At 45.7% G+C, this 25,587-nt stretch overlaps 1 protein-coding gene across 7 annotated transcripts in view; it reads left to right on the top strand.

Moving 5' to 3' along the window:
- The window catches only part of WWC1 (WW and C2 domain containing 1), a 152,411-nt gene that overhangs the window by 115,258 nt on the left and 11,566 nt on the right, over positions 1-25,587 (top strand). For all 7 annotated transcript variants that reach the window (XM_049109162.1, XM_035715045.2, XM_035715042.2 and 4 more), the window contains exons 12-19: positions 1,641-1,749; positions 2,206-2,286; positions 2,900-2,986; positions 4,174-4,366; positions 12,890-13,042; positions 14,822-14,913; positions 21,904-22,024; positions 23,239-23,403. In XM_049109162.1, coding sequence (XP_048965119.1) covers positions 1,641-1,749; positions 2,206-2,286; positions 2,900-2,986; positions 4,174-4,366; positions 12,890-13,042; positions 14,822-14,913; positions 21,904-22,024; positions 23,239-23,403 — 1,001 coding nt within the window. The remainder of the gene's footprint in view (positions 1-1,640; positions 1,750-2,205; positions 2,287-2,899; positions 2,987-4,173; positions 4,367-12,889; positions 13,043-14,821; positions 14,914-21,903; positions 22,025-23,238; positions 23,404-25,587) is intronic.

Genomic DNA, 25,587 nt, shown 5'->3' with positions numbered 1-25,587 from the left:
AGAAGAGGAGCCGAGAGATCCCTGGGGCTCCCTCATCAGGAAGGGAGTCTTGCTGAGTGCTCTCAAACAAAAATAAAAACAGGCTTCGTACTATAGCAGGTGGCAAACTTCAGAAAATTGTCCCCTGGAGAGGAGCGGATGCAGGTGGAACCTCTAACGAAGCTCCAGAAGAGCTCCTGACACTCTGTCAAAGGTGGCAATAAGCCAAATCGGGGACCCAACAAGGTGCTGGGAGCCACCCCCTCCTCCCCGAGTACCCTTAGGGCTTATGGGCCAAGGACCGCACATGTCTCAGGATGGCGTTTCCTTCGTGCCATCTCCAAAAGCCATCCCTGCAGTGAACGATGCCAGCCTGAGCGCCGACACTAAGCAGGTTATGCGATTAATGCCGCTGTTCAGTCAGCAGACAAATTAATCTCCTTAAGTGGTTTAGTGGAGGGTGGAGATGCGTGGGTCTGAAGGTGGGAGGTCTCCACTGGCCACAGCAGGCGTGGGACACAGGCTGGGAAGGCCGCACCCAGATAGCTGCTTGGCTTCTCCTGGCTCGCTGTGTCCCTCCAACACTGGCCTGCCCTCCAGTCTCCTCTCCAGGCACACAGCAGGCGCTCAAAGTGCTGGCTGTGAGCTCCAAGAGCCTGAATCTGGTCTTACCCGCTGCACGCAGCTCAGGAACTGTCCTATCCATCTTGATAGCTCTGAGCCTGGCAGTGGGCCTGGCACACCATCGACGCTTGTGACTTAAGGAGGGAAGGAATATGCAGCATGTGACAAGTGCCTATTTGGAGCCCTGGGTTGGATATTTTAAGGGCCTCCATGAAGGACAGGGTTGCTGAGGAGTTGAGTTAGGAGTGGAATAGAGGGGCGCCTGGGTGGCTCAATCAGTTAGGTGTCTGCCTTCGGCTCAGGTCAGATCCTGGGGTCCTGGGATGGAGCCCCTCATCAAGCTCCCTGCTCGGGGGCAGGGGGGCCTGCTTTGCCATTTTCCTCCACCACTCCTCCTTGCTTGTGCTCTCCTGCTGACCCTTACTCACTCTCTCTCAAATAAATTTTAAAAATCTTAACCAAAAAAGAGTGGAATGGAGTAGGCCTGAGTGGGAGTGCTAGTAGTGAAATCCTCTCTTCTTCCTCTTGACCCTCCCATGGGTCCCGAGGCTGTTATTTTGCCCCAGATGTGTAGGAATCGGTCTCAAAGGTATCACCACAGTGATGGGAATGACCATTGCAGTAAGATAGTGGTACTAAATTTCATAGTCTTTTCCTGCATCAGCCTTTGTACTAAGGACTTTCTAGAATGTCTTGTTGGGTCCTCCTGACAGCCCCACAGGGTAGGTGTTACTCTCTCCATCCTCCAGACAAGGAACCCAAGGGCCAGAGAGCTGAAATCCATGTCCCAGTTGTCATGAAGCAGTAAGTCATGGAGCTGAGGTGTGAATCCAGGCACTTTGGCTTCCAAATCTGGGATGTTAAATACAGAATCCTACGTACCCCCAAAGCAAGGCAGGACCTTGCTGTCGAATTCAGAGGTGGTATTTGGCAGGACCACCTAAGGACAAAGGGTGGATCAAAGTGTGTGTTGCAAAGACTGTCCTGATTTCTGAACCCTGCCTTGCCATCCCTCCTTTTCCCCCTTCTTCCTCCAGCTATGAATACAGCCCAGAGGTGCAGCCTGAAAGTGGCCTGTGTCTCAGCAGCTGTGTCAGATGAATCGGTGGCTGGGGACAGTGGTGTGTATGAGGCTTCCGTGCAGAGGTGGGTCCATAGGAGTCCTGGCTCTCTCTGGGACGTCTGAGAATGCAGAGCCCCGGGCCCCCTCAGGAGTGTGGGAGAGGGTCCATAGGAGGACATAGCCAGGTGACCCCATCTTCCCCTTGGGAACCCTGTTTGAGGTGTGTTGGAGATGCAGACAGCACTGTTGTTCCCCCTGGGGCTAGGGGCATGGCATGTGTGCAGGGATGCTGGTTCCATGATTGCCACGAAGGACATCTGGCTAGGGGTGCAAGTCCTAAAGAAAGAGCAGCCCCTCTCAGAGAGGAATCCCGAGCAGTTGTGGGAAGGCAGGTGTCTGCCGGGAGTCTGAGCAGACCCAAACCTTCCTCCTTGAGGACCCAACTGCACCCTGCCAGAGAGAAGCCCGTTTCTGGAAAGTGGCTTTGGCCCTGGGTAACTGCTGGGAAGCCTGACCCTCCTCCCCTTGTTGCCTTCCAGACTGGGTGCTTCCGAAGCCGCTGCTTTTGACAGTGATGAATCAGAAGCAGTGGGTACCACCCGGGTTCAGATTGCCTTGAAGTAAGTGACGGGGAGCACGAGCGCAGAGGGGTGGTCGGCAGCATCTCCCCAGCTTTGACCTTCACGGCTGCCCCGGGACCTGCCAACAGTGTGGGCTCCCAACTAAAGGGGCCACCCTCTCCCTCCCTTTCAACTCCACATTTTACAAAGAGAAAAATGAGGTCTTGAAGACCTCCTAATTTTCCTGAACTCACTGAGCTGGCCAGTGGCAGAGCCAGAGCGTAAGACCCGCATCTTGATCTGTTTGGCCACTGTAGCTGTGGCTTTTCGTGTTACCATCATCCCACTGTGGTTTCGACCCTCCGGAGGCTACAGCCCAGATTGGCTGTTCTTGTTGCTTTCTCTTGAGGCAGGAGGGCCTCAATACTATTTTCACTGGAAATTAATTGCTGACATTTAAATATCAAGAAATTTCACACGAAATCTTCTGGCTTCCCTTTAAAAATTCAGACTGACGGCTCTGCATCTCCATCCCTGCATGGCAGCAAAGCCCTGGCCCTATGCTCTCGAGCTCACCAGAGTCCCCAGAGCAGCCAGCAGCCCCATCTGTGATCATTAAGAAACAGAGAAATGTGTCACTCATAGGTGCTCCATCTGCCCCTTTCCATTTCAGGTATGAGGAGAAGAATAAGCAATTTGCAATATTAATCATCCAGCTCAGTAACCTTTCTGCTCTGTTGCTGCAACAGGACCAGAAAGTGTGAGTACGTTGCTGACAGGGTATAGATTACCCTCTCAGCCTCTGTGGCCGTCCCCGGGAGTACTCTCCTGCTCTGCCCTGCTCCAACAATGGGCCCTGTGTGTCTTTAATATATATGACCGTAATGCAAAGTGTCAGTACTGTGAACGCAGATACAGGCATAATGGTAAACTCACTGACTATAAAGAGAAGCATCTAAACAGCTTCAGTTCCTTCACAAGTATGTCATAAGCACCTGTGCTGTGCCGGCACTAAGAATGGGGTAGTGAGCAAATCCTTGCCCTTGTGAGCTTGAAGCCTCATGAAAAAGAAGGTCACGGCCCCTTTTATCTGCTCTAAGCTCAAGTATGCCACACAGAAAGAGATAGGTCTGCTGTTCTCGAGAGTCATTGCCTGCCACTGTGCTTCTGTGGAAGGGTGTGAGGGGTATTAGCTTACAGTGGACGATCCAGCAAACACCTGCACTGTTGGCTTATTGGCTCTTCCCATTGCAGACCGGGTTTATGTTTCATTGCATTTCATCTGCCTACATGCTCCTTCTTTAACTAGACAGCACACTCAGGGCAGCAACAGGAGCTCCTGTTTCTGTGGTCTGTACCCAGCCAGCATCTGGAGCTGCCACATGTGGGAAGGGGAAAGGCAGGAGGAAAGCATGTCAAGCAGAAGGAGGACAAGATTGGACAGTAGAGTTGTTGTCAGCCTTTTGCTCTTACAGTGCCAGAATGAATAAGCTTCTCCATATGTCACTGGTCTTTGTTCAGGGGTATCCGTGGGAGAGCACCTAGAGGGGAGCTGAATGGGTCACCGGGTCAGGGCATCTATAATTTTGTCAGGACTGCCACATTCCCCTCCACCGGAGCTGTAGCATTTTGCCTTCTGACCGTCAGTGTGTAAGGATTCCTGAGTGTTAACAAGCAGACTTGCCGATCCTTCTGTTCATGGAGTTTGCACATGGTTGGCCTCCGGCTCCACCCACTTTGAGGTTCTAGGGATTGGGGGATTCAGAAGGAAGAGCAATTCGTTATCCTTGGGGCCCTTTCTGCTTCCTTTACAAATACCTGCATAGCCACTGGAGAACATACAGACTCCCCCACTGTTGTTTTCTTAGGGATTTGTGGCAACTGCTGAGCCCAGCACATCAGCCCACACTTGGGCTGACCTATAGGCTCTCCTCTGTCACCCTCTAGGAACATTCGTGTAGCTATCCTTCCCTGCTCCGAAAGCACCACCTGCCTGTTTCGGACCCGGCCCCTGGACGCCTCAGACACCCTCGTGTTCAATGAGATGTTCTGGGTGTCCATGTCTTATCCAGCCCTTCACCAGAAGACCTTAAGAGTCGACGTGTGTACCACCGACCGGAGCCATCTGGAGGAGTGCCTGGTGAGGGCCATGCCTGTCTGTCTGTCCATCTGGGCTGCCTTCTGTCCTTCTGGGGATGGGCGCACGTTGCAGTATAGGGAGAAGGCTTGGAGAAAACGCAGGCTATAATGTAAGTGAAGCTCATCCGGGTTCCAAGCAGGGACTTGTGCAGGTGAACGGCATTCTTGCACTTACTGGGAAGGGGGCAAGGAAGCCGGAAGCTCCTTGCTGAGTTGACCGATTGCCAGGCCACATCCCTTGTGCCTGACACTGCATTGGCCTCGGACTCCATCTCAGTCTCCTTCTCTATAAAATCCAGCTAACACTGGCTACCTCACGGATGGTTCTCTGGGGATTAACTGAGGATTAAAGCAGTGTTTCTGGAACTGAACATGCACACAGGTTACCCAGGGCTCTGGTTAAAATGCGGATTCTGATTCAGCAAGTTTGGTTGAGGGCAGGGGAGTGGGGAAGACACCAGGGGATCCTGCACTGGGGAAGCTCCTAAGTGCTGCTGATTGCTGCTGGTCCTCATAGCAAGGATGAAAATAGTAATGTGTCTGCACATACCAGATGCTCACTGGCTGTCATTCTCCACCCCCATCCCCCTCAGCTGGGGTACAGAACAACATCATTGCCATTTATGTGGTTGGTATTATTATTGGCCATAATGCGATAGGATCCATAGATTGAATGCACGTTATGTGGTGAGCACTAAGCTAAACTCTCTGCATGTAGTTTGTCTACCCGCACTATAATCTTATAAAATAGGTACTCTAATGCTAGTGAGGAAATCAAGGCACAGAGAGGTAAAAGAACTTTCTCAGGGTCACACTGTCAGGAAGAGGCAGGAACATTTAGAACCGAGGCAGGTCTACTTGTACAGCCCACCCACATCAGCCCTGTCGTGTTTTCACCAGCATGGTGCTCTCCAGACCCCCAGGTAGGATAGTGGCTGAAGACTGTTGAGCATGAGAGACACTGGATGTTAGAGCAGAAAGCTTTTCCAAACCCAGGCTTTTCTGGTGAAGCATTTCCTCAGCTCTGGGAATTCCTCAATGAGAAGAGAATCCTATTTTCTTCTCCTAATTGGATGTCTTTTATTCCTCCTTCCTAATTGAAGTCTGGCCATTGCTGGTTGCCATGGCAGCAGCCAAAGCGCTCATCCCACTGTGGCTTGTCTCTGTCTGTGGCCAATGGGAAATCTACTTTCCCGTATCCTGTGGGGATGTAGAGTGTTGGGTTGCCGTGGTTTGGTGGCTAGAGGAGCAGGCGAGGAAGCAGAACATGAGGAGAAAGGCTGTGTGCTCCCATGTGGTCTCCCTACACTGCTGGGTTTGGGGAAATCCCTGGTCTGTTTTGCACTGCTTAATCACCCAGGATGGTCCCCATCCTGACCAGCATCTGGGTCTAGTACCACGCTAGGAACTCTGCATACAGTATCTCACTTAAGCCTCCCTAGTAGCCTGAGGAAGAAGCCTTAGGATTGCCTCCATCTGCAGATAAAGGATCAAGACTCCAGAAGCCTAAGTAACCTGCCCAGGCCATGCATCACATGGAGAAGCCTGCTTCCTGATCCCAGCTTCCTTCCACGCAGCCATCGTACTGTCCTACCTCTCAGGGGGTTACTATGTCCCCCTGGCCCCAGACCTGGATTGTGGGCTTGTATGTATATGTGGCCTGCTTTCTCCAATATCTCGGGCAACAGTTCTACCAAATGCTTTAGCATGGCATAATGGGTCACAGGCTTTCCAGCTGGGCCCTGGTTGTCCACTCCCCAGCTGTTAGACTCAGGGCCACTCAGTGCAGGTTCTGTAGAGAAAGCCCACTTCCTGGGCCCCAATGCTATCTCATAGGTAACCATTACAACAAAGAGGCTCCCCTGCCCCTTTTCACCTTGCCACCCCCACTTGGGAAAACCCCAGCCCTGTCAAAGTGAACTCTCCGTCCATGCACTTGGAGGAAAACACAGCCATGCTATATGGTTTCATTTTAAAATTGTGGCCATAGGGGTGCCTGGGTGGCTCAGTTGGTGAAACATCCTCTTGATTTTGGTTCAGGTCATGGTCTCATGGTCATGAGATTGAAAGCCCCAGAAGCCCAGTGTCAGGCTCCGCACTCAGCATGGAGTCTGCTGGAGATTCTCTCCCTCTGCTCCTCCCTCTACACGCAAGCATGCATCTGTTCTCTCTCACAAATAAATAAATCTTTTAAAAAATAAAACTGTGGTCATAAACCTCACATGAGCCTTAATGCTACTCAGCCCTGCTACTGCATCTCCCTAGACCCATGTGCCTTCCCCTTGTCCCAGGGGCGAATTCTTGAATTTTTTTTTTAAGATTTTGCTAATTTATTTGACAAAAGAGCATGCACAAGCAGGGGGAGTGGTAGGGAGAGGGAGAGGGAGAAGCAGGCTCCTCCCTGAGCAGGGAGTCTGATGTATGGTTACATCCCAGGACCCGGGATCTTGACCAGAACAGACATCTGATGCTTAACAGACTAAACCCCCTAGGTGCCCCCCAGGGGCAAATTCTTACTCTCTCCTCTGTCCTCAGACTTCCCGCAGCTCCTGCCCTACTCCCAAGCTCCCCCTGCTGAGGCCCTTGCTTCAGGCGGTTCCTGCCATTTCTCCTGGCTCTCCTGTTGGCCCCTCCCTGCTCCCACCTCTCAAGGACATTATACCACCAATTGTTGGAGCTCCATCCTCTCTTTAGTCTTCTCCCCTCCCCTGGATCTGGCCTGTCAGTATACCAACATGCTGTGAATCCCCCAATGCTTAGAAACCCAAAAAGCAAAAAAAAAAAAAAAAGTGTTTCACCCATGTCTCCCTCTAGCTACTACCTTGTTTCTTTCCTTTATAGCAAAATGTGAAAAGGGTGTTCATGTTCTTTCTGTAAACCAATTCACATGGGATTTTGTCCTCACCATTCCACTAGAAATGTGCTCAGCGAGGTCGTCAGTGCCACTTCTCCATCGTCATCTCCCTTGACTGGGTTAACAGGTGTTTGGTTCAGTTCCTCAGCGAGTCTTCCTCGGCATCCTCTGCCCTGACTTGGCTTCCTGGTCACCTTGCTCTCCTTGTCCTTCGCTTGTCACTCACTCTTCTGTCTCCTTCACTGATTCTTCTCAGTTCTGTTGATTGCTATATGTCAGAAGGCCCCAGCGCCTCTCCCTTTTGCATTTGCATCCACTGCCCTGGTGATTGAGACCTTGGTCCTCTGGCTTCAAACACCAGGCCAGATGTATGGCTCCAGCCTGAGCCTCTCCACTCACAGCTGCCTTACACCTCTGCTATCTGTTCCACATCTTCTCTTGCCTGTCCAAGAAGCCTCTCAGATGAACTTGTTCACAAGCACACTCCTGATCTTTCCTCCAGTGTCTCAGTTGACGGCAGCTCCATCCTTTCACTGCACCAGGCCAAAGATCCCAGGGCCATCTTTGACCTCTCTCTGTCTCTCCACCCAACAGCCAGTCCTTTAGGAACTTCTGGCAGGGATGCATGGGTAGCTCAGTGGTTGAACGTCTGCCTTCCACTCAGGTCATGATCCTGGGGTCCTGGGATCGAGTACTGCATCCAGCTCCCCACAGGGAGCATGCTTCTCCCTCTGCCTGTGTCTCTGCCTTTCTGTGTCTCTTATGAGTAAATAAATAAAATATTTTAAAAAAGAAAGGAACTCCTGGCAGCTCCATCTTCAGAAGAGGCCCGCACCCCAGCTGGTTACCACAGCACTGGCCCCACTGACATTTGTCACCTGGATTGTGCAGCAGTCTCTACTGGGTCTCCCTGCACCTGTCCTTGCCTCCATTCATCTCTTCTCAACACAGTAGCCAGAGTGATGCTATTAAATTGCAAATCTGTGCGTGTGACCCCTCTACCTAAAACCTTAGAGTAGCTTCTGTCTCCACCTAAAGTTAATTCCTGGGCCCCTCGCCTGCCACCCAAGGCCCTTGGGGATTTGCCCCTTGTCGTCCCAAAATGAAATCTTGGGCCTCCTCGTGCCCCTTGGATACATCAGCATACTACCATACTTCCAGCTGTGCCCTCTGACCGGATTCTGTTCCTCCCATATACTGATGGGCAAGGCTCACTCCCCCGCTTCATCCTGGGCTTGCCCAAATGTCACCTTCTCCGTGCAGTCTTCCTTCTACCCTATTTCAAATCACATCCCGCCCCTCCCCTCTCTCAGAACCCATCATCTCCTCTCCCTGCATTGTTTTATCTCCTGCAGCACGTTCCCCCACCTAGCATTTGTCTATATCACAGATTTTAGGGGATACATGATTTTCATATTTTATCAAATAACTAAAATCAAGATGCAATTTATAGTAGGTGACAAGTCACGTACTATAACTGGTAACTGTTTTTCTTTCTTAGGGTGCATAAAATAGTGAATTGTATAATTGATGACATCTTCGATTCTGTGAAACACAATATAGCATTTACTTAGTGATTTGTTTATCTGACTCCCTGAGACTGGAACGTAAGCTCACAAGGGCAGACATTTTTATTCTGCTGTATCCCCAGCACCCAAAACAGTGCCTGGTTCATAGAGGCTACATAGCACGTATGTATGTATCAAATAGGTAAATGCATGCCCTCAAAGTGCATCATTTACCAAAGTGGACCATATTCTCACCTATGAGCCAGCCTAAAGTAGACCGTGTATCTTGCTGAAATTAATAATAATCTGGTGGCAGTGTTATACCTCAAAGTGGTCATTATATTCGTTCCCCCTTGCCCCTCACACATGGCCTGGCATGTTCTGAACTGTAATATCTGATGCATTTGTCTGTCTTCCTGAGAAACTCTGAGTCCCTTGAGGGCAGAAGCCTGTCTTACATGTTTCTGTGGCCCCAGAGTCTACAAAGTGCTCAGGGGATATTTATTAAATGAATAAATGAGTAATATATACATATTTGTATATATTTAAATTTATTACAAGTGCCTAAAATGCACCAGGCATTCAATACCTGAATTGACTGTAGTCCTACAGGTAGGAATTTGTGTTCTCCACTTACTCACCACTGTTGTAGAAATTAACCTTTAGCCACACAATGGGTTTACACAGTCTGTAGCACACCCTGGTCCATCCTGATAGAAGGAAAAACTGGGGAAAAGGATCCCAGGTGGATTGGAGAGCCCTCTCCTCATCCCCAGTGCCACTCAAGCCACCACTTGACTACTGGCCCACTTCACAAATGGGCCTGTGGCATTTCTGCTACCCATTGGCACAGCAACTGCTGTGTTTGGGGATGGTGAATCAACTAAACCCCAGACTTGATCAGGGCTCTTCAAAAGAGAACATGTTGAAACAAAAAAACCCTCTGAGGAATGATTAGAATTATTTTATCATCCTTACCACTAAGGATGTATGTCACTGGAAATAAATCCTCTCTCTAGAAGGTTATATTCAGATTGGCTAATTTGATGTAGTAGTTTATTTTCATCTTAAGGCACCCATTTACACAATTCAGAGAAAAACTGTATATAAAGATTAACTGAAGAGAGATCTTGCTGTCCCTGCCCTTGCACCCAATACTACCACCTACCCTATATAGCTAACCACTTTGATTAGTGTTATCTTTATCTTTCCATTATTTCTCATTGCACATATGTTCATGCGACAATGTTCACTCTCCCTTGCACCTCAAATATGTTGCAAAATATATGTATGTATCTAGAGAGAATATATATATTCTTATCCCTCTTTCCATTTCTTTTTTTTTTTTTAAGATTTTTTATTTATTCATTTGAGAAAGAGAGCAGAGCAGGGCGGGAGGGTCAGAGGGAGAAGGAGAAGCAGGCTCTCCACCGACCAGGGAACCTGACATGAGGCTCCATCCCAGGACCCTGGGACCACCACCGAAGCCAAAGGCAGACACTTAACTGACTGAGCCACCCAGGTGCCTTTTCCATTTCTTATACAAAATGTAGCATACTGCATATTCCATTCTGCACTGTTGTGTTTTTTTTTCCCTTAACAAAACAGCCTGAAAATATCTCCACATCAGCATCTAGAGATCTTCCTCATTTTTTGTACATAGCTATATAATATCCCATTGTGTAAAGATATATAGTTTATTCCTCCAACCCCCTGTTGCCAGAGCTTTGACCTGTTCACAATCTTCTTCCTTGACACTGGTCTTAGTGATGATTTTTTGGATCTGACTCCAAAAGCACAGGCAACAAGAGCAAAAATAAGTAAGATTACATCAAACTAAAAAGCTTCTGCACAGCAGAGCAAATCAACAAATGAAAAGGCATCCTACCAAATAAGAGAAAATATTTGCAAGTCATATATCTGATAAAGGGTTAATATCCAAAATGTAGAAAGAACTCCTATAACTCCATAGTAAAAAAGCAAACAATCCAGCTTAAAAATGTGCAGAGGATCTAAATAGTCATTTTTCCTAAGAAGACATACAGAAGGCCAACTGGTACAATAAAATGATGCTCAACATCACTAATCAGAGAAATGCAAATCAAATCTACCTCATACTTCTTAGAATGGCTATTATCAAAGAGATAAGAAATAGATGTTTGCAAGGATATGGAAAAAAGAAAATCCTTGTGCACTGTTGATGGGCTGCTATGGAAAACAGTATGCAGATTCCTCAAAAAATTAAAAATGGAATTACGATATGAGCTACCAGTCTCGCAACTGATCAATATCAAGATCAATATCCAAGATCTTGAAGAGATACTTGTCCACCATGTTCATAACAGCCTTTTTTCATAATAGTCAAGAGACAAAGGCAACCCAAATGTGTGCCGGTAGATAAATGGATTTAAAAATGCGGTCTCTGATGCACCTGGGTCACTCAGGTAAGTGTCCCATCTCTTGGTTTTGGCTCAGGTCATGATCTCAGAGTTATGAGATCGAGCCCTACGTGTGGAGCCTGGTTAAGATTCTCTCCTTCTGGGATGCCTGGGTGGCTCAGCAGTTGGGTACCTCCCTTCGGCCCAGGGCATGATCCTGGAGTCCCGGGATTGAGTCTCACATCGGGCTTCCTGCATGGAGCCTGCTTCTCCCTCTGCCTGTGTCTCTGCCTCTCTCTCTCTCTCTCTGTCTCTCATGAATAAATAAATAAAATCTTAAAAAAAAAAAAAAAAGATTCTCTCCCTCTGCCCTCCGACTCACTTGTGCATGCTCTCTCTCTAAAAAAAAAAAAAATGATCTCTGTGTATGATGGAATATTATTCAGCCTTAAAAAGGAAAGCAGTCCTCTCACATGTTGTAACACAAATGAACCTTAAGAATATTATGTTAAGTGAAATAAGCCAGTCACAAAAAGACAAATACTGGGTGATTCCACTTATGTAAGTTTTCAGAAGTAGTCAAATTCATAGAAACAGAAAGTAAAGTGGTAACTAAGGACCAGGGAAAAAGAAAAGGGAAGTTGCTCAATGGGTATAGAGTTTCAGATTTGCAAGATGAAAAAGTGCTGGAGGTCTGTTTCATAACAATGTAAATGATAACTCTATTGAACTAGATACTTAAAAGTAAGATGGCAAAGTTCATGTGACAACATGGATGAACCTTGAAAACATTATATTAAGTGAAATAAGCCAGAGAGAGAAAAACAAATACTGTATGATCTCATTTCCACATGAAATCTAAAAAAACAAATTCATAGAAACAAAAAACAGATTTGTCATTACCTGGGGTGGAGAGAGGTAGGAGAAATGGGTGAAGGGAGTCACAAGGTACAATTTCCAGTTATAAGGGAAATAAGTTCTAGCCATGTAACATAATATGGGGACCATAGTTAACAACACTGTATTGCATATTTAAAAGTTGCTAGGAGAGTAGATCTTAAAGCTCTCGTGGTAAGAAAAAAATTGTAGGGCAGCACAGGTGGCTCAGCAGTTTAGAGCCTGCCTTCAGCCCGGGGCGTGATCCTGGAGTCCCAGGATTGAGTCCCACATCAGGCTCCCTGCATGGAGCCTGCTTCTCCCTCTGCCTGTGTCTCTGTCTCTCTCTCTCTCTGTGTCTGTCATGAATAAATACATAAAAACTTTTTTAAAAAATTGTAACCATAAGATAACCAATGTTAACTAAACTTGCCGTGGTGATCATTTAACAATAAATACTATACCAACTCTTTATTTATTTTTTAAGTAAGCTCTACACCCAACCTGAGGCTTGAACTCATGACTCTCAGATCAAGAGTTGCATGCTCTACTAACTGAGCCAGCCTGGCACCCCGCAAAATCCTTATATCGTACATCTTAAACTAGTACAACGTTACATGTCAGTTATATTTCAGTAAAACTTGGGGACAGGATGGTAAATTTTGTTTTTTATCATAATAAAAAAAATACATGCAATAGGTGTTCAATAAAGATTTGGTGTATGAGTAAACCAATGAATAAGTTAGTGAATGAGTAAGTTATTGGAAATGATTAACAACTAATCCTTTCCTCTTCGTGGAAGCTCCTATACCCTCTGGGGATAGTTTTCCTACTTTTCCCAGGAGCCAAATTCCCCAGAACACCTTGTCAGTCTGTCTTATACTCTTGCCTTTTCCCATCCTCAACAGGGAGGTGCCCAGATAAGCCTGGCTGAGGTCTGTCGGTCTGGGGAGAGGTCGACTCGCTGGTACAACCTCCTAAGCTACAAATACTTGAAGAAACAGAGCAGGGAGACCAAACCAATGGGAGCCAAGGTCCCCACCCCAGGGCCTGAAAGCACGGTGAGCAGGGTCTTGGGTTGGCTCTACCCTTCTATGTCTGCAGCAGCTGGATGGATGGAAGGAAAAGCCTCTCCCAGAATTGGAGAGGGCTGGGCATCAGAGGTGGGGGGAGCAGCAAAGGGTATTGGAACAGAGAGAGAGGATGGCAGGATAGGAGAGGCCTCTGCTAAGGGGCAGGCTGCCCCCCCATCTGCAACTTTGCCCCTTCCACATCTGTGCTCTCTCCCCTTCTGCACTTTGCTTGACATAATATAACTCACCTGACAGAAACCTTAATTTATGTGTTGTTGTTGTTTTTTTTAATGAAGTGGAGAAGAAAGGAGGAACCTATGGAAGAAAGAAACTTAACTTTTATTGAGATGCTGCTATTTGCATAGTGGTCAGTAGTAAAGACTTGCTCTAAAAGGCAGCAGAAAGTCACAGGAAGGACAGTCAGAAGACTGGGTATTTGTTGGGTGACGGGTCAGTCATTTCACTTCTGTGAGCCTCTATTTTTTTCATGTCTAATCTGAGTCTTGGGGGGTCATTAGGAAGATTTGAAGGAGAACATGTAAAGAAGAGTCAGTACGTGGTTACTTTGTATAGTCATTGCCCAGAATTTCAATAGAGGGGAGAGGCTAGGTGGTACAGGTGAGGATAAGGGTAAGGATTAAATCTGTTTCCTCCTCCCTACTCCCACCTACTTTTTCATCATCCTCATCATTTTCTGCACTTCCTTTTGTGTCAGGCACTGTCCTGCTTATCATATGCCATTTACCAAGACTCAAAAAGGTTACCTAAGGACATCCAATTAGCAACACACAAAGCTAGGTCTCCGTCACTCCAAAAAGGAGTCAGTGAGCTGGCAAAGGTCTTGAAAACATCCTCTGGTTTCTAGAGCTTGTCCTTGGGTAAGTGATGTGAACCCTAGGCACATTAGTTTCTTTGTTCCCATTTCTCAAGGGAATAAATCATAAGGACTACCTATCAGAATAGTTGTTAAGATAAAATAAGATGCTACACATAAGCTATCTATCAAGGCCTGACGTATACCAGGCCTTTGATTGGTTTTGTTCCCTCTTCACCAAAAGATTTCAAGGATTTTCCAGGCTTGGGCCCACAGTACCAGGGTATTTGCAAATTAACCATGTGCTCAGAAAACTACAAGATCAGTTTTTGCTTTACTATTATCTGCCATTTACTGAGTGCTAATTATGTGCTCAGTGTTCTTCTTTATACCTTATATATATATATTCTTATTTAATTTTCATAACAACCCTTTGTAGTAGTTATTAGAAACTACTGTAGAGGAAACTGAGTCTCGGAGAGGTTAATTTCTTCAAGTCACACAGGCTTCCTCACTGTAGACACCATTCGGTATAGATGTTCTTCCTCCAGAAAGTCTTCCCTGAATGCAACCTCCAAGCTGACTTTGCCATTGTTCCTTTATTCCTAAACATCACATTGTTTTGTTATTGACAGTTCATGTGATGGTCTCCCCAACTACACCATAATCTCTTTACAGCCAGAGATCTTAATTCTGCCTCACTCAACTACTAAACTTGACTGTCTTCCAAAAGTCTGTCCATGCATATAGGGGTTATTCTCAGAACTGCCAGTTAGATGAACTAAGTGCTGTATTTCCAGTTTATAAGTGACCTGGGGGCAAGAGGCTTACTCACTCTGGTCTTCAGTTTTACTCTCAGTTCATGGGGAGGATCACACTCTAAGCTCTGATTCTTGCCAGGTAAGGTGGTCCTGGTGGTATGCAGATGAACCCCTGGGCCTTTGTCTCCACAGGATGCTGTATCTGCTCTGTTGGAACAGACAGCAGTGGAGCTGGAGAAGAGGCAGGAGGAAAGAAGCAACTCACAGACTCTGGAGGACAGCTGGTAAGCAAGGGCTCCCTTGGGTCCTCAAGAACTGATCTGGCTTGGACCTGGACACAGGAATGAGGTGCCCAAACTCCAGGGCAACCAAGAGAAGTGTTTCCCAGGGAAAACAGAACCTCTCTCCACATGGGTTCTCTACAGGTGACAAGGCAGTACAATTGACCCTTGAACAATATAGGGGCTAGGGGCACCAAGCCACCACACAGAAAACACACATATAACTTTTGACTTACCCAAAACTTAACTACTAAGAGTCTACTGTTGACCAGAAGTCTTAACCAATAACATAAAATCTATTTATACATACTTTTTATATTATATGTTTGATATACTGTATTCTTACAACAAAGTAAGCTAGAAAAAAAAGTTGAGAAAATACATGTACAGCACCGTAGGATATTTATCAAAAAAAAAAAAATCCACATATGAGTGGACCTGTGTGGTTCCAAGATCAACTGTACGTAGCCTGGTATGATGGTTCCCAGAATTTCTTCCCAATTTGTCATTTTGTGATCTATAAATCACTCGTGCTATTTCACATATTAGTGTCTGCATTGACTCACTGATGTTTACTTTGGTTAAAAAAAAAGTTTCCTATTACTGTAAGTGGAAAGTAAGTATAATCTGCCATAAATTGAAGATGTTTCAGTAAGGAATTGCATTTGACTACTAGTAACAGAGAGGATAAATAATCAGCTCAAATAAGATAGTTTATTTCTTTGTTACTTAAAAAGAAGAATGGGAAGAAGCAATCCCAGGTTCATCTGTTAGCAACAAATGTTGCTGGGAACCCAGGCTCCTCCTCTCCTTCCTCTTTGCTCTGCTTACTAGGTGACTGCCATCTCGGAGGCAGCTTTATAGCTCAGAATGAGCCTTTGGGCCTGGGCCTTTGTCTCCAAAGGATGGCATCAGGCAGCCATCAGAAAAGAGGAAAGACAAAAGATATGCCTGTATGCCTTTTAACCAAAAGTCCCACCCAGCAATTTCTGCTTGATTCTCCCTGGCCAGGCTTAGACATTTGATCTTTGATCTATCTAACTGCAAGGAAGGCTGGGAAATGAGATCTGTTAAGTTGGGTACAAAAATCAGGGTTCTATTACCAAGGAAGAGAGTGGAGGTGGACACTGGGTGGGCCATGAGCAAGTCTGCCTCAGAAGGTAACTGGAAAATTAATGAAAATACAACGAATATATTAAAACCCACCTAGACCTATTGCTTGCTAAGGCTCTAGGCCTGATGTCTTCTGTCGTTTTATAACAGGAAGATTAGTCAGTATTTCAGCAATATTAAAGACATGCCACTGCCAGAGAGACTTCTCCTTGTGTCCAAAGAACTGGAGACAGCTTTCTCTCTGTTTGCTTCAATGCTTCTTAGTCTCTTTTATCCCAAAAAAAGAGGTCTCATCACCCATTTAGGAAACAGTGGTATAGACCAGAGTTCACACCTTAGCTTCATCATTTTTTGTGTCACCTTTGGCAAAGCATTTTTAACTTCTTCTTGCAGTATGACACACTTAAATAAAATTTGCCCTAAGCACACATCTCAGTGAATTTTCAGAAGCCAAAGTATCCATGTAACCAGCATCCAAATCAAGAAGCAAATCATAAGCAGCTCTCTAGGAGTCGGCTCTGGGCTTCCTCCTGGTCCCTGCCCTCCACCCCAGGGGCAGCTGCTGTCATGCACATCATTCTAACCTGTCTAACCTTATCTGAGCCTCATCTGGAAAAGCAGGATATCACACCGACTTCATGGACTCATTGCAGAGGGCTGAAGGGAAAGCCACTGTAATGAAGGTTGAGCAGAAAGCTCATAGTGGACACTCAGTAGACGGTAGAAATTATCATTTGGAAAATGAGAAGGAACCATGCCAACTACCAGCTAGGAAGGCAGAAGGCAAATCCCATCTTAGAAATGACCACAGCCTGTGAATTTGCCATTTGGGAGGAAGTAGGGTCCGGCTTAAGTGCACATGCTCTGAATTCAGACAGCTAGGGATTTGGAGTCTTGCTCAGCCAGCTTCCTGTGGGATCCTAGGTCTGGGTGAGGCCCGAGCATCAGTGAGTTTTAAAAGCTCCCTGGATGATCCTAATGTACAGCTAGGGCTGAAAACCATGTCTCTAAACCTCCATTTCCGCCTCCATGAAACACAGATTTGATGAGTGGCCACAACACTTGGGGTATTTTGTAGACTCAATAGAATTATGCACGATAGCACTTAGCACGGACTTTGTCCCACAAGAAGCACTTAGTAACTCTTCTATATTATTCTATTACAGCCCCCAGTTATACATTTAGTCCCAGAAAGGGCCTTTCCATAATATCTTTTATTCCAGGGGTCAGCAAATGTTTTCTGGAAAGGGCCAAATAGCTCATAAATGTCTGTTTTGTGAGCCATGTGGATTCTGTGCATCTATTCATCTCTACGGTTGTGGTGTGAAAGGAGCCCTCGATGACATATGCACTAATCATCATGTCTCTGCCATTGAAACTTCACTAATGGATGCTGAAATTTGAATTTCATTTAATTTGCCCATGTCATGAAATATCATTCTTTTTTTGATATTTTTTTCAGCCATTTAAAAATAAAAAACCAAAAAAAAAAAAGAAAAGAAAAGAAAAGAAAGAAAGAAAAAAGGAAAACTACTCATAGCTTCGGCTGTCCAAAATAGGCAGCAGGCTAGATTTGCCCACAACCTCACCCCTCTTTTACTCTTCTTTTTTACTATTTTATTTCTCCATGTGTTAAAGTGTAGGGCAAGGTTCCTGAATTTTTGTATGTTAATTCGTTTGTTTTAGGGGTCTCTCTCAATTGTGTCATTTTCTCCTTTTCCCTCTTTCTCCCTCCCTGTGTCCCTATCTTTCCTGTCTCTCCTCTTCCTTTCCATCCCTTCCTACTTCGCCTTTCTCCCTCCCTCTCTCGCCTCTCCCTCTCTCTTCCTCTCTGTGGCACACTGCTGCTGGGCTAGGGTGGGCTATGCAAAGGTCTGATGCCGGAAACAGGCCCAGGACCTGTCGTCCAAAACCCTGGCACAAGATCAGTGGTTTCTGCCAAATTCCAAGCTTGTGGTGAGACTTTTCAAGCCATCCCCTAGCAACTGCCTTCTGTTCTCTCTCCCTTTGTGGCTCCCTCTCTCCCCACCCCTGCCATTCAAACTTCCCTAGACACTGACTTACAAAGAGGACTGGGAATCCTAGAGCTGCTGTACTGGAGTAAATCCATCCACAGCCCCCCTACCCCCAGACTGGAGGCTTCTTTTGGTGCTGGAATGTTAACTAGCTTTGCTGCGCCTGCTCCCCTCTGGAGTCGTGTGCAGAGGTCCGCCAAAGACTGACCCTCCCTTCTAATTTCCTCTCCGTCTCTCTCAGCACCCAAGGGCCAGCATGCCATAGTCACTCCCTCCTTTTATTTGCTTAGGTTTCTTTAGTGCATATAATCACAAGCCTGGATTATTTTAAGACCCACAAGCAAACCAAAATTCTAAGAGTATTAGAAAATAGACTATAATTCCAGACAATGCTAGGGTGAAAGTCCTGTGTTTGCCTCCTTGGGAACTTGTGTGTGTTTGTCCAGGGCAGAGGTTGAGAAATGGCATTGCTGAGTCCCAGGGCATTTGTGCTTTATATTTTAATAGGCATTGCAGAGTAGTTCTCAAATAAGATTGAACTAGTAAATGCACCCCCCCAGCAGTCATTAAGAGTACCCTTAAGCCTACACCCTCTCTGATGCTCAGTATACTCTAACTAGAGTATGTAATCAAGAATACATACATGTTTCATCTTAGCAGATACTGCTAAACTGATTTCAGAGTGTAAATTCCCTGCAGGGAAATGCCTATTTCCCATGCCTTCACCAGCACTTATTTGCCACTCCAATGAGTAAAAAGATGTTGTCTACTATAATCATTTTCCTCCTGACAATTGAGATTTTTTTTCCTTTCTGGAAATATTTACATCAGACACATGGTCAAAAAGAAAAGATTTCCCTCATGGTTAAGCACCGAGTGGAGTTGGACAGCCTTGTTTGGTAACCTGGCTGCACCACTTAGTGGTCTGTGATGCTGGACAAGGCCTATCAACTTTCTGATCCTCAGCTTTCCAATCTATACAATGGAAACAATAATCGCCTTCAGTGTTGTTGTAAGGCCTTAGCATAGGACGTGGTGCTTGTTAAGCCTTCAAAAAATGCCGATTGATGTGGCATCTGTCAGATTCTCAGGGAGGTGCTTATTGTGTGTTCTCATGTTGAGTGACCCTTTTCTGAGTAGATCAAGAAGCTGTGGGGGCAAAAGAGAAAAGTAAGGAGGGTCCATTAGCACCAGTCCCCATCTAAAAGCAGGGGAGGTTTTAGTCATGGGGCTGGAGCTGGTGATCCAAAGTCTTTCCTCCCCATCAGGAAAAGCCCAAGGGAGGTTTTATGTTTGTCCAGAGTCTCACTGAGCCACCTAAGGGGATGTCAGATTCTTTTGGCTGGAATTCCTTCCGCTCAGTATGGCAACACTGTCTCCTGCTGATCAGATGCCTGGCAGCTCTGTATGTCTTTGAGAAGATGGGACTAAAGATAAATTAGTAATTAACAAATGCAGTCCATTTGTCACAACAACTCCTCCCAACCCTGGAGTCTGAAGGGAAATAATAATTATGAAAAGTGTCACCAAAAATAAACTCTCTTCAACAAACGGTTCTGGAAAACCATTGGATATCCATATAGGAAAAAATAATCTCTGAGCACCATGTACAAAAAGTAATCTTAAATGGATCATACAGTGAAACATAAATGGTAAAACTATAAGCCTACTAAAAGAAAACATAGGAGAAATTCTTTGCAACTTTGGGGTAGGCAGAGATTTCTTAGATAAGACAAAACAGCACAAACCATAAAAGAAAAAAAATGATAGATTGGACTTTATCACAATCAAAAGCTTCTGTTCTTTGGAAGACACTATTTAGAAAATGAAAAGACAAGCCACAGACTTGGAGCAAATATGTGCAAAGGATTCATATCCAGAAGATGTCATGAAATCTGACATCTCAATAATAAAATGACAACCCAGTTTTTAAACAGGCTAAATAGTCTAACAGACACTTTGCAAAAAAAAATATATCAATGGTCAGTAAATGCAGGAAAGTGCAAATTAAAACCACAATGAGATGCAAATATGCCCCCAGCAGGATGACCAAATTTGAAAGTCTGATAGTACCAAGTATAGATGAGGAACTGGAATTCACATAATATTACTGGTGGAAATGTCAAATGGCACAACCACCTTGAAAAACGTTTGTTTTTCTTTTTTTTTTTTTAAGATTTTATTTAGTTATTTGAGAGAGAGCAAGCAAGCAAGAGAGAGAACATGAACCAGGGAGTAGAGGGAAGAGAGACACAGGAAGAGGGAGGTTCCTCTAGAACCTAGCAGGTTCTCCACTGAGTGAAGAGCAGATGCTTAACCAGTTGAGCCCCCTAGGTGCTCCAGTTTGTCAGTTTCTTAAAAGGATGAAACCATACTTACCATAGGACCCTGCTTTGCTCCTAGGTGTATATCTGTTATGGTCTGAATTGTACTCCCCCACTCACCCAAATTTATATACTGAAGCTGTGACCCTCATAAACAGAATGTGACTGTAGAGATAGGCCCTTTAAAGAGATGAGTAAGTTAACATGAGGCCATAAAAATTTGGGTGAATCCTAATCTGATATGACTGGTATCTCTGTAAAAGGAAGGATGTGCACACAGAGGGAAGACCTTTTGAGGGCACAGCAAAAAGGTGGGCACATGCAAGCCACAGAAAGGCCTCAGAGGAAACCAAATCTGCCCACATCGTGATCTTGGATGTTTAACCTCTAGAACCATGAGAAGGACATTTCTGTCTGTTAAGCCACCCCGTCCATGGTATTGTGTGCTACAGCAGCCCCAGCAGACTAACACAATATCCAAGAGAAGTGAAAACCTGTATCTACATAGATTTATAGGTGAATGGCTATAAGAAGCTTTATTCATAAGTGCTAAGAAATGGAAGCCATTCAAATGTTCATCACCAGGGGTGCCTGGGTGGCTTAGTCAGTTAAGCGCCTGCCTTCAGCTCAGGTCATGATCCCAGAGTCCTGGGATTGAGCCCCGCATCAGGCTCCCTGCTCAGCGTGGAGTCTGATTCTCCCTCTCCTCTGCCTTTCCTCCTACTTGTGCTCTCTCATTGTCTTTGTCAAATAAATAAAATCTGTAAAAAAAAAAAAAAAAAAAAAGTACATCACCAGATAGATGAATAACTATATGAATTGTGATATACCCAATCCGTTGGGAATGCCACTCAGCAATTAAAAGGGTCGATACAGGGATCCCTGGGTGGCGCAGCAATTTGGCGCCTGCCTTTGGCCCAGGGCGCGATCCTGGAGACCCGGGATCGAATCCCACGTCAGGCTCCCAGTGCATGGAGCCTGCTTCTCCCTCTGCCTGTGTCTCTGACTCTCTCTCTCTCTCTCTCTCTCTCTCTGTGTGACTATCATAAATAAATAAAAATTTAAAAAAAAATAAAAAAATAAAAGGGTCGATACAGGCACCAACATAGTTGAATCTTAAAAACTTTAGACAGAGAGAATGAAGCCAGAGACAAAAGAGCACATACTGTCTGATTCCATGTATATGAAATGCTAGAAAACTCAGATTCAATCTGTAGTGATTGATCAGTGGTAGGCTGAGGGTAAGGAAAGGTTAAATAGGCAAAGGTACAAGAAACCTTCGGGGATAATGGAATGTTCTGTACCTCAAGTGTAGTAGTTACACGGAGGAGTATATTGGTTGGGAATACGTTGGTGGAAACTCATGAAACTATACAATGAAAATGCATTGTGTTGTATGTCAGTTATACCTCACTTTTGTTTGTTTAAATGTGTCCTCAGTGGTGAAGAGGCTTGGAAGCCCTGCCCTGGGTACATTTAAAAGCAAGTGAGTGGATCAGAGTGGTCTCTGGGCAGGTAACCAAAGCTCTTTGTCATCACAGGAGGTACGAGGAGACCAGCGAGAATGAAGTGGCAGTGGAGGAGGAGGAGGAGGAGGAAGGAGAGGAGGATGTCTTCGCTGAGAAAGCCTCACCTGATAGGGACGAGTGCCCAGCGTTAAAGGTAGGCACCTCCAGGGAGACCGGAAGAGCCATCTTGAGGAAGTAGCCCTCGGTGCCTGAGTCCAGGCATTCCACAAAGGCTCCTCTAGCATCAGGGGACAGGTCCTTGGAATAGGGTGACCTGCAGAAGGTTCTATAGAAGTGTCCCTGCCTGTAGTTCAGGTCATCTTAGTGACAGTAAACAAGGAGAGGCTGGCTCTCCCCTCTTCTGTCCTGCCCTCTGCAGCTCACTTGTTTCTCTAGACCTCAAGCTTTGTAGCCAGATGGGTCTGGGTTCAGATGCTGGCTCTGCCACTCCCTCGCTGTATAGTCTTAGGCAAGTGACTTCATCCCTCTCCAGCCTTCATTTCCTCATCTCTAAAATGGATACAATAATGCCAACCTTGTAGGCAGGTTCTAAGGTTTCAGAGGAATGTATTTCTTTGTTTGGATCTGCCCAAAGTACAATAGGAAAAAGGAGTCCAGTCAAGTTCCCCTCACCACCTCCTTCCCTGCTGCACTAGGGTTACACACTATAACCAGACTCACTCTCCATAGAGATTCCCTCTTTTTTGCACTGGCAGGAAATAGAGCACCCCATCGTATGCGAGCAGGGCAGCCAGGGGTGGAGCTGCAGGTTGTGCACTGCACAAAGGTACCTGGCCAAGAGGGGCTAGAGAAGAACCTAGGGCCACCTTCCAACTGCTCCACACCAAAAGGAAAGTCTTTTTGCAGGTTCTCCAGCCTAAAGGGGCACCTTTTGCAAAATTACACAAAGGCACTGTGTAGGCTAACAGGGCCTGCATTTAGGCATTCTTGTTTGTTTGTCTGTTGCTGGCGATGACTATAAAAAGACAGTATGAAAACTTGAAAAGGGCTGAGATTTGCTGATTGCCTCCATAATTCCAGAAAGGCATCTGCAGTTCTTAGCTGCAGTGCTAGAGGCCTTGGGTGTGGCTTTGTTAAAATGCACAGACGTCTTAAGGGTATGAAGTCCAGGACATCCATCCATATACTGTTCAGTGAGCTTGTTTGGGGACTGAATATGCTCCAACCCACACAGAAGAATAGGGGCCAGCATGTGGGGTCTTGGGCGCTGTCCTGGCTGGCAGGGCCAGGGCCTAGGAAGCCCCCAGCTGTATCTGTGGGTCAAAGGCCAGATGATGGGAGTGGGGAGCAGCTGGAGACTGTGCCCCATGAGTCTTGGTGGCCTCAGAGCTCTGACTTCTTCTTCAGGTGGACAAAGAGACCAACACAGAGACCCCGGCCCCATCTCCCACAGTGGTGCGGCCCAAGGACCGACGGGTAGGCACACCATCCCCAGGGCCCTTTCTTCGAGGGAGCACCATCATCCGCTCTAAGACTTTCTCCCCAGGACCCCAAAGCCAGTATGTGTGCCGGGTAAGCAAATGCATGGTACTGCCCTCTTCCCAGAACACCTGCCTCCTGAGTAGTAGTGAGAGCCTGCAGGCTCACAGGGTTCTGGGTGCAAATTCTGATTACTCTTACTTTGTCTGCTATCCTCAGATGAGTTAACGCGTCACTGCATGTGGAGTTAGTACACCACAAAGGATCGTTTTAGGGATTAAATTAGGAAAGCTTGGTAACCAGTACCAGGCCAATGTTTTTGTTTTGTTTTTTTTAATTCCAACCAACTCTCCTCTCCTTCTTATTCATACTCTTCCCTTCCCTTCTACACAACCACTTGGCTGAGATCAGATGGACCCCTCACTGTCCCTGAGCAGGCATTTCTTCCCCACTTCCAGGGTGATCCTGGCGTACAGCCTGAGGTTGCAAAAATACAACATACCTGTACTATTATGCCACAGGTTGGCTGGTTGGTTTTAATTGAACCTGCTGGTAACATTGAAAACCTAGGGAAGGCAATTAAAAATAAAATAAAAATGAAGAGATTTCATGTAAAATTCTAGTTTCTCTTGAAAAAGAGAAACTGCCTGCCATCATGGGCTACACATTCTCTCATGGCAGCAATTATCTGGAGCTAAGCAATGGCAACAGCCACCCATAGATGATTGGCGAGAAGGGGCTTTCAAGTTCACCCTGGCCACCTGGCCCTCTTGAGCTATTTTGGTTGCTGGCCTTCTCTAATAGGCTGCCCTGGAGTTTAGAAGTCCTATGGTAGGCTTTTGCTCCCTCATGCCGTTCCCTGAGTATCCATCTCATTAGTCTACCCCTTCCTAGGCCAGCCTCCTTCTTTCATTCTACTATAAATGGCGGGTCTGAGCACTTAACCACATCTGAGGGGTTCCCAACCTTCCTCAGACATGGCACAGGTATGACACATGCACACCTCACCTGAGTCCTGGGCTCAGGTGATGTGTCAACATCCTGCCTGACCCTCTGCCATAGAGAACCAGCAAACGTTAGCTAGAAGCATAGACAGAACCTTCCTTGTCTAATATTCCAAGAAGTCATCATAGAAGGAGAAGCCCAGGCAACCCGGCCTATGTCATCAACCTGCCATCTATTATAATTTGGGAGGGAGAGGGGATTTTCAGGGCCATTTGCAATATCTGATATTCAGTATCCAAGACAAAGATTATAAGATTGAGTAAAGAAGCTAATTTTTTCATGATATGGCAGTGTCACTAATTTACTAGCTACTTACCCATTATTCCCTCACAAAAACATTCCCCTGGTCCCTCCCAGAAATAACATAAACCCTTCCCTTCTGTGTCAAGCCTCTAGCTAATCATTTGAGCTTGTAAGCATTTGCATGTTGGCTGCATATCTTGGGAAAAGTACAGAGTTTCCTAAAGTCACCGAATGTAATTTTGATGTTAGGGAATTCCTGAATCACAGGTGAAGAATCCTGCAATTAAGCCAGCTCACAGGTGAAGAAGAGAAAAATCCAACTCATGTTGCAAATGTGAATAATTTGAAGGATTTAGAAAAGTCTTTAGGCTAATGGTTGAAGCCCTCTGGTCTGAGCAAAATTACCATTTTTATGACTGTGCAGTGGAATTCAAACACAAACTAAAGAATATCACTTGTCAGAAAAATCACACAAAAAGAAATTAGTGTTTGATTCATTCTTTTTCATCAGAATTAGACTGCAGTTGTAATTTTGTCAAATGGAAGACAAAAGATATAACTTTGGTAAAGCATTTCCCCTTCCCAACTAAAGACTCAAAGTTTTTTCCCCTTTACTTACTATGAAATTCTGATCCGCTGTTTAGGTGTACTCACTTTAAGTGGCCCTTTCGCAGGATTGGCATCTTTGAATAACCAGGAGCTCTGATCCTATTCATTAAGCGTCTGTAACACACCTAGCACTATAGGGGGCCCTTCCCATATTCTGTTATCTGGACCAGTTTCCAACCCCGCAAGGCTGCAAAGGAAGAAATCCCCATCACATGCAACAGGCAGAAAGGGCCTTTCTTATAACAAAGCCAAAGTGACATAAAGTGCAGAAGCAGTTACCATTCATCCTTATGGAAAATTTTTTAGCATTCCCAGACCTAAAACATAACCTCTCATGGTTTTCTGATGCCTTAGGACACATTTCACTAAAAGATGTGCAGCATAAACCAGGATAAAGCACAGATGTTCATAGACACAATT

The sequence above is a fragment of the Canis lupus genome, chromosome 4 (assembly GCF_003254725.2).
Source record: "Canis lupus dingo isolate Sandy chromosome 4, ASM325472v2, whole genome shotgun sequence".
Lineage (NCBI taxonomy): Eukaryota > Metazoa > Chordata > Mammalia > Carnivora > Canidae > Canis > Canis lupus.
The sequence above is the reverse complement of the archived record's forward strand: the minus strand, read 5'-3'. Positions and strand labels throughout refer to the sequence as shown.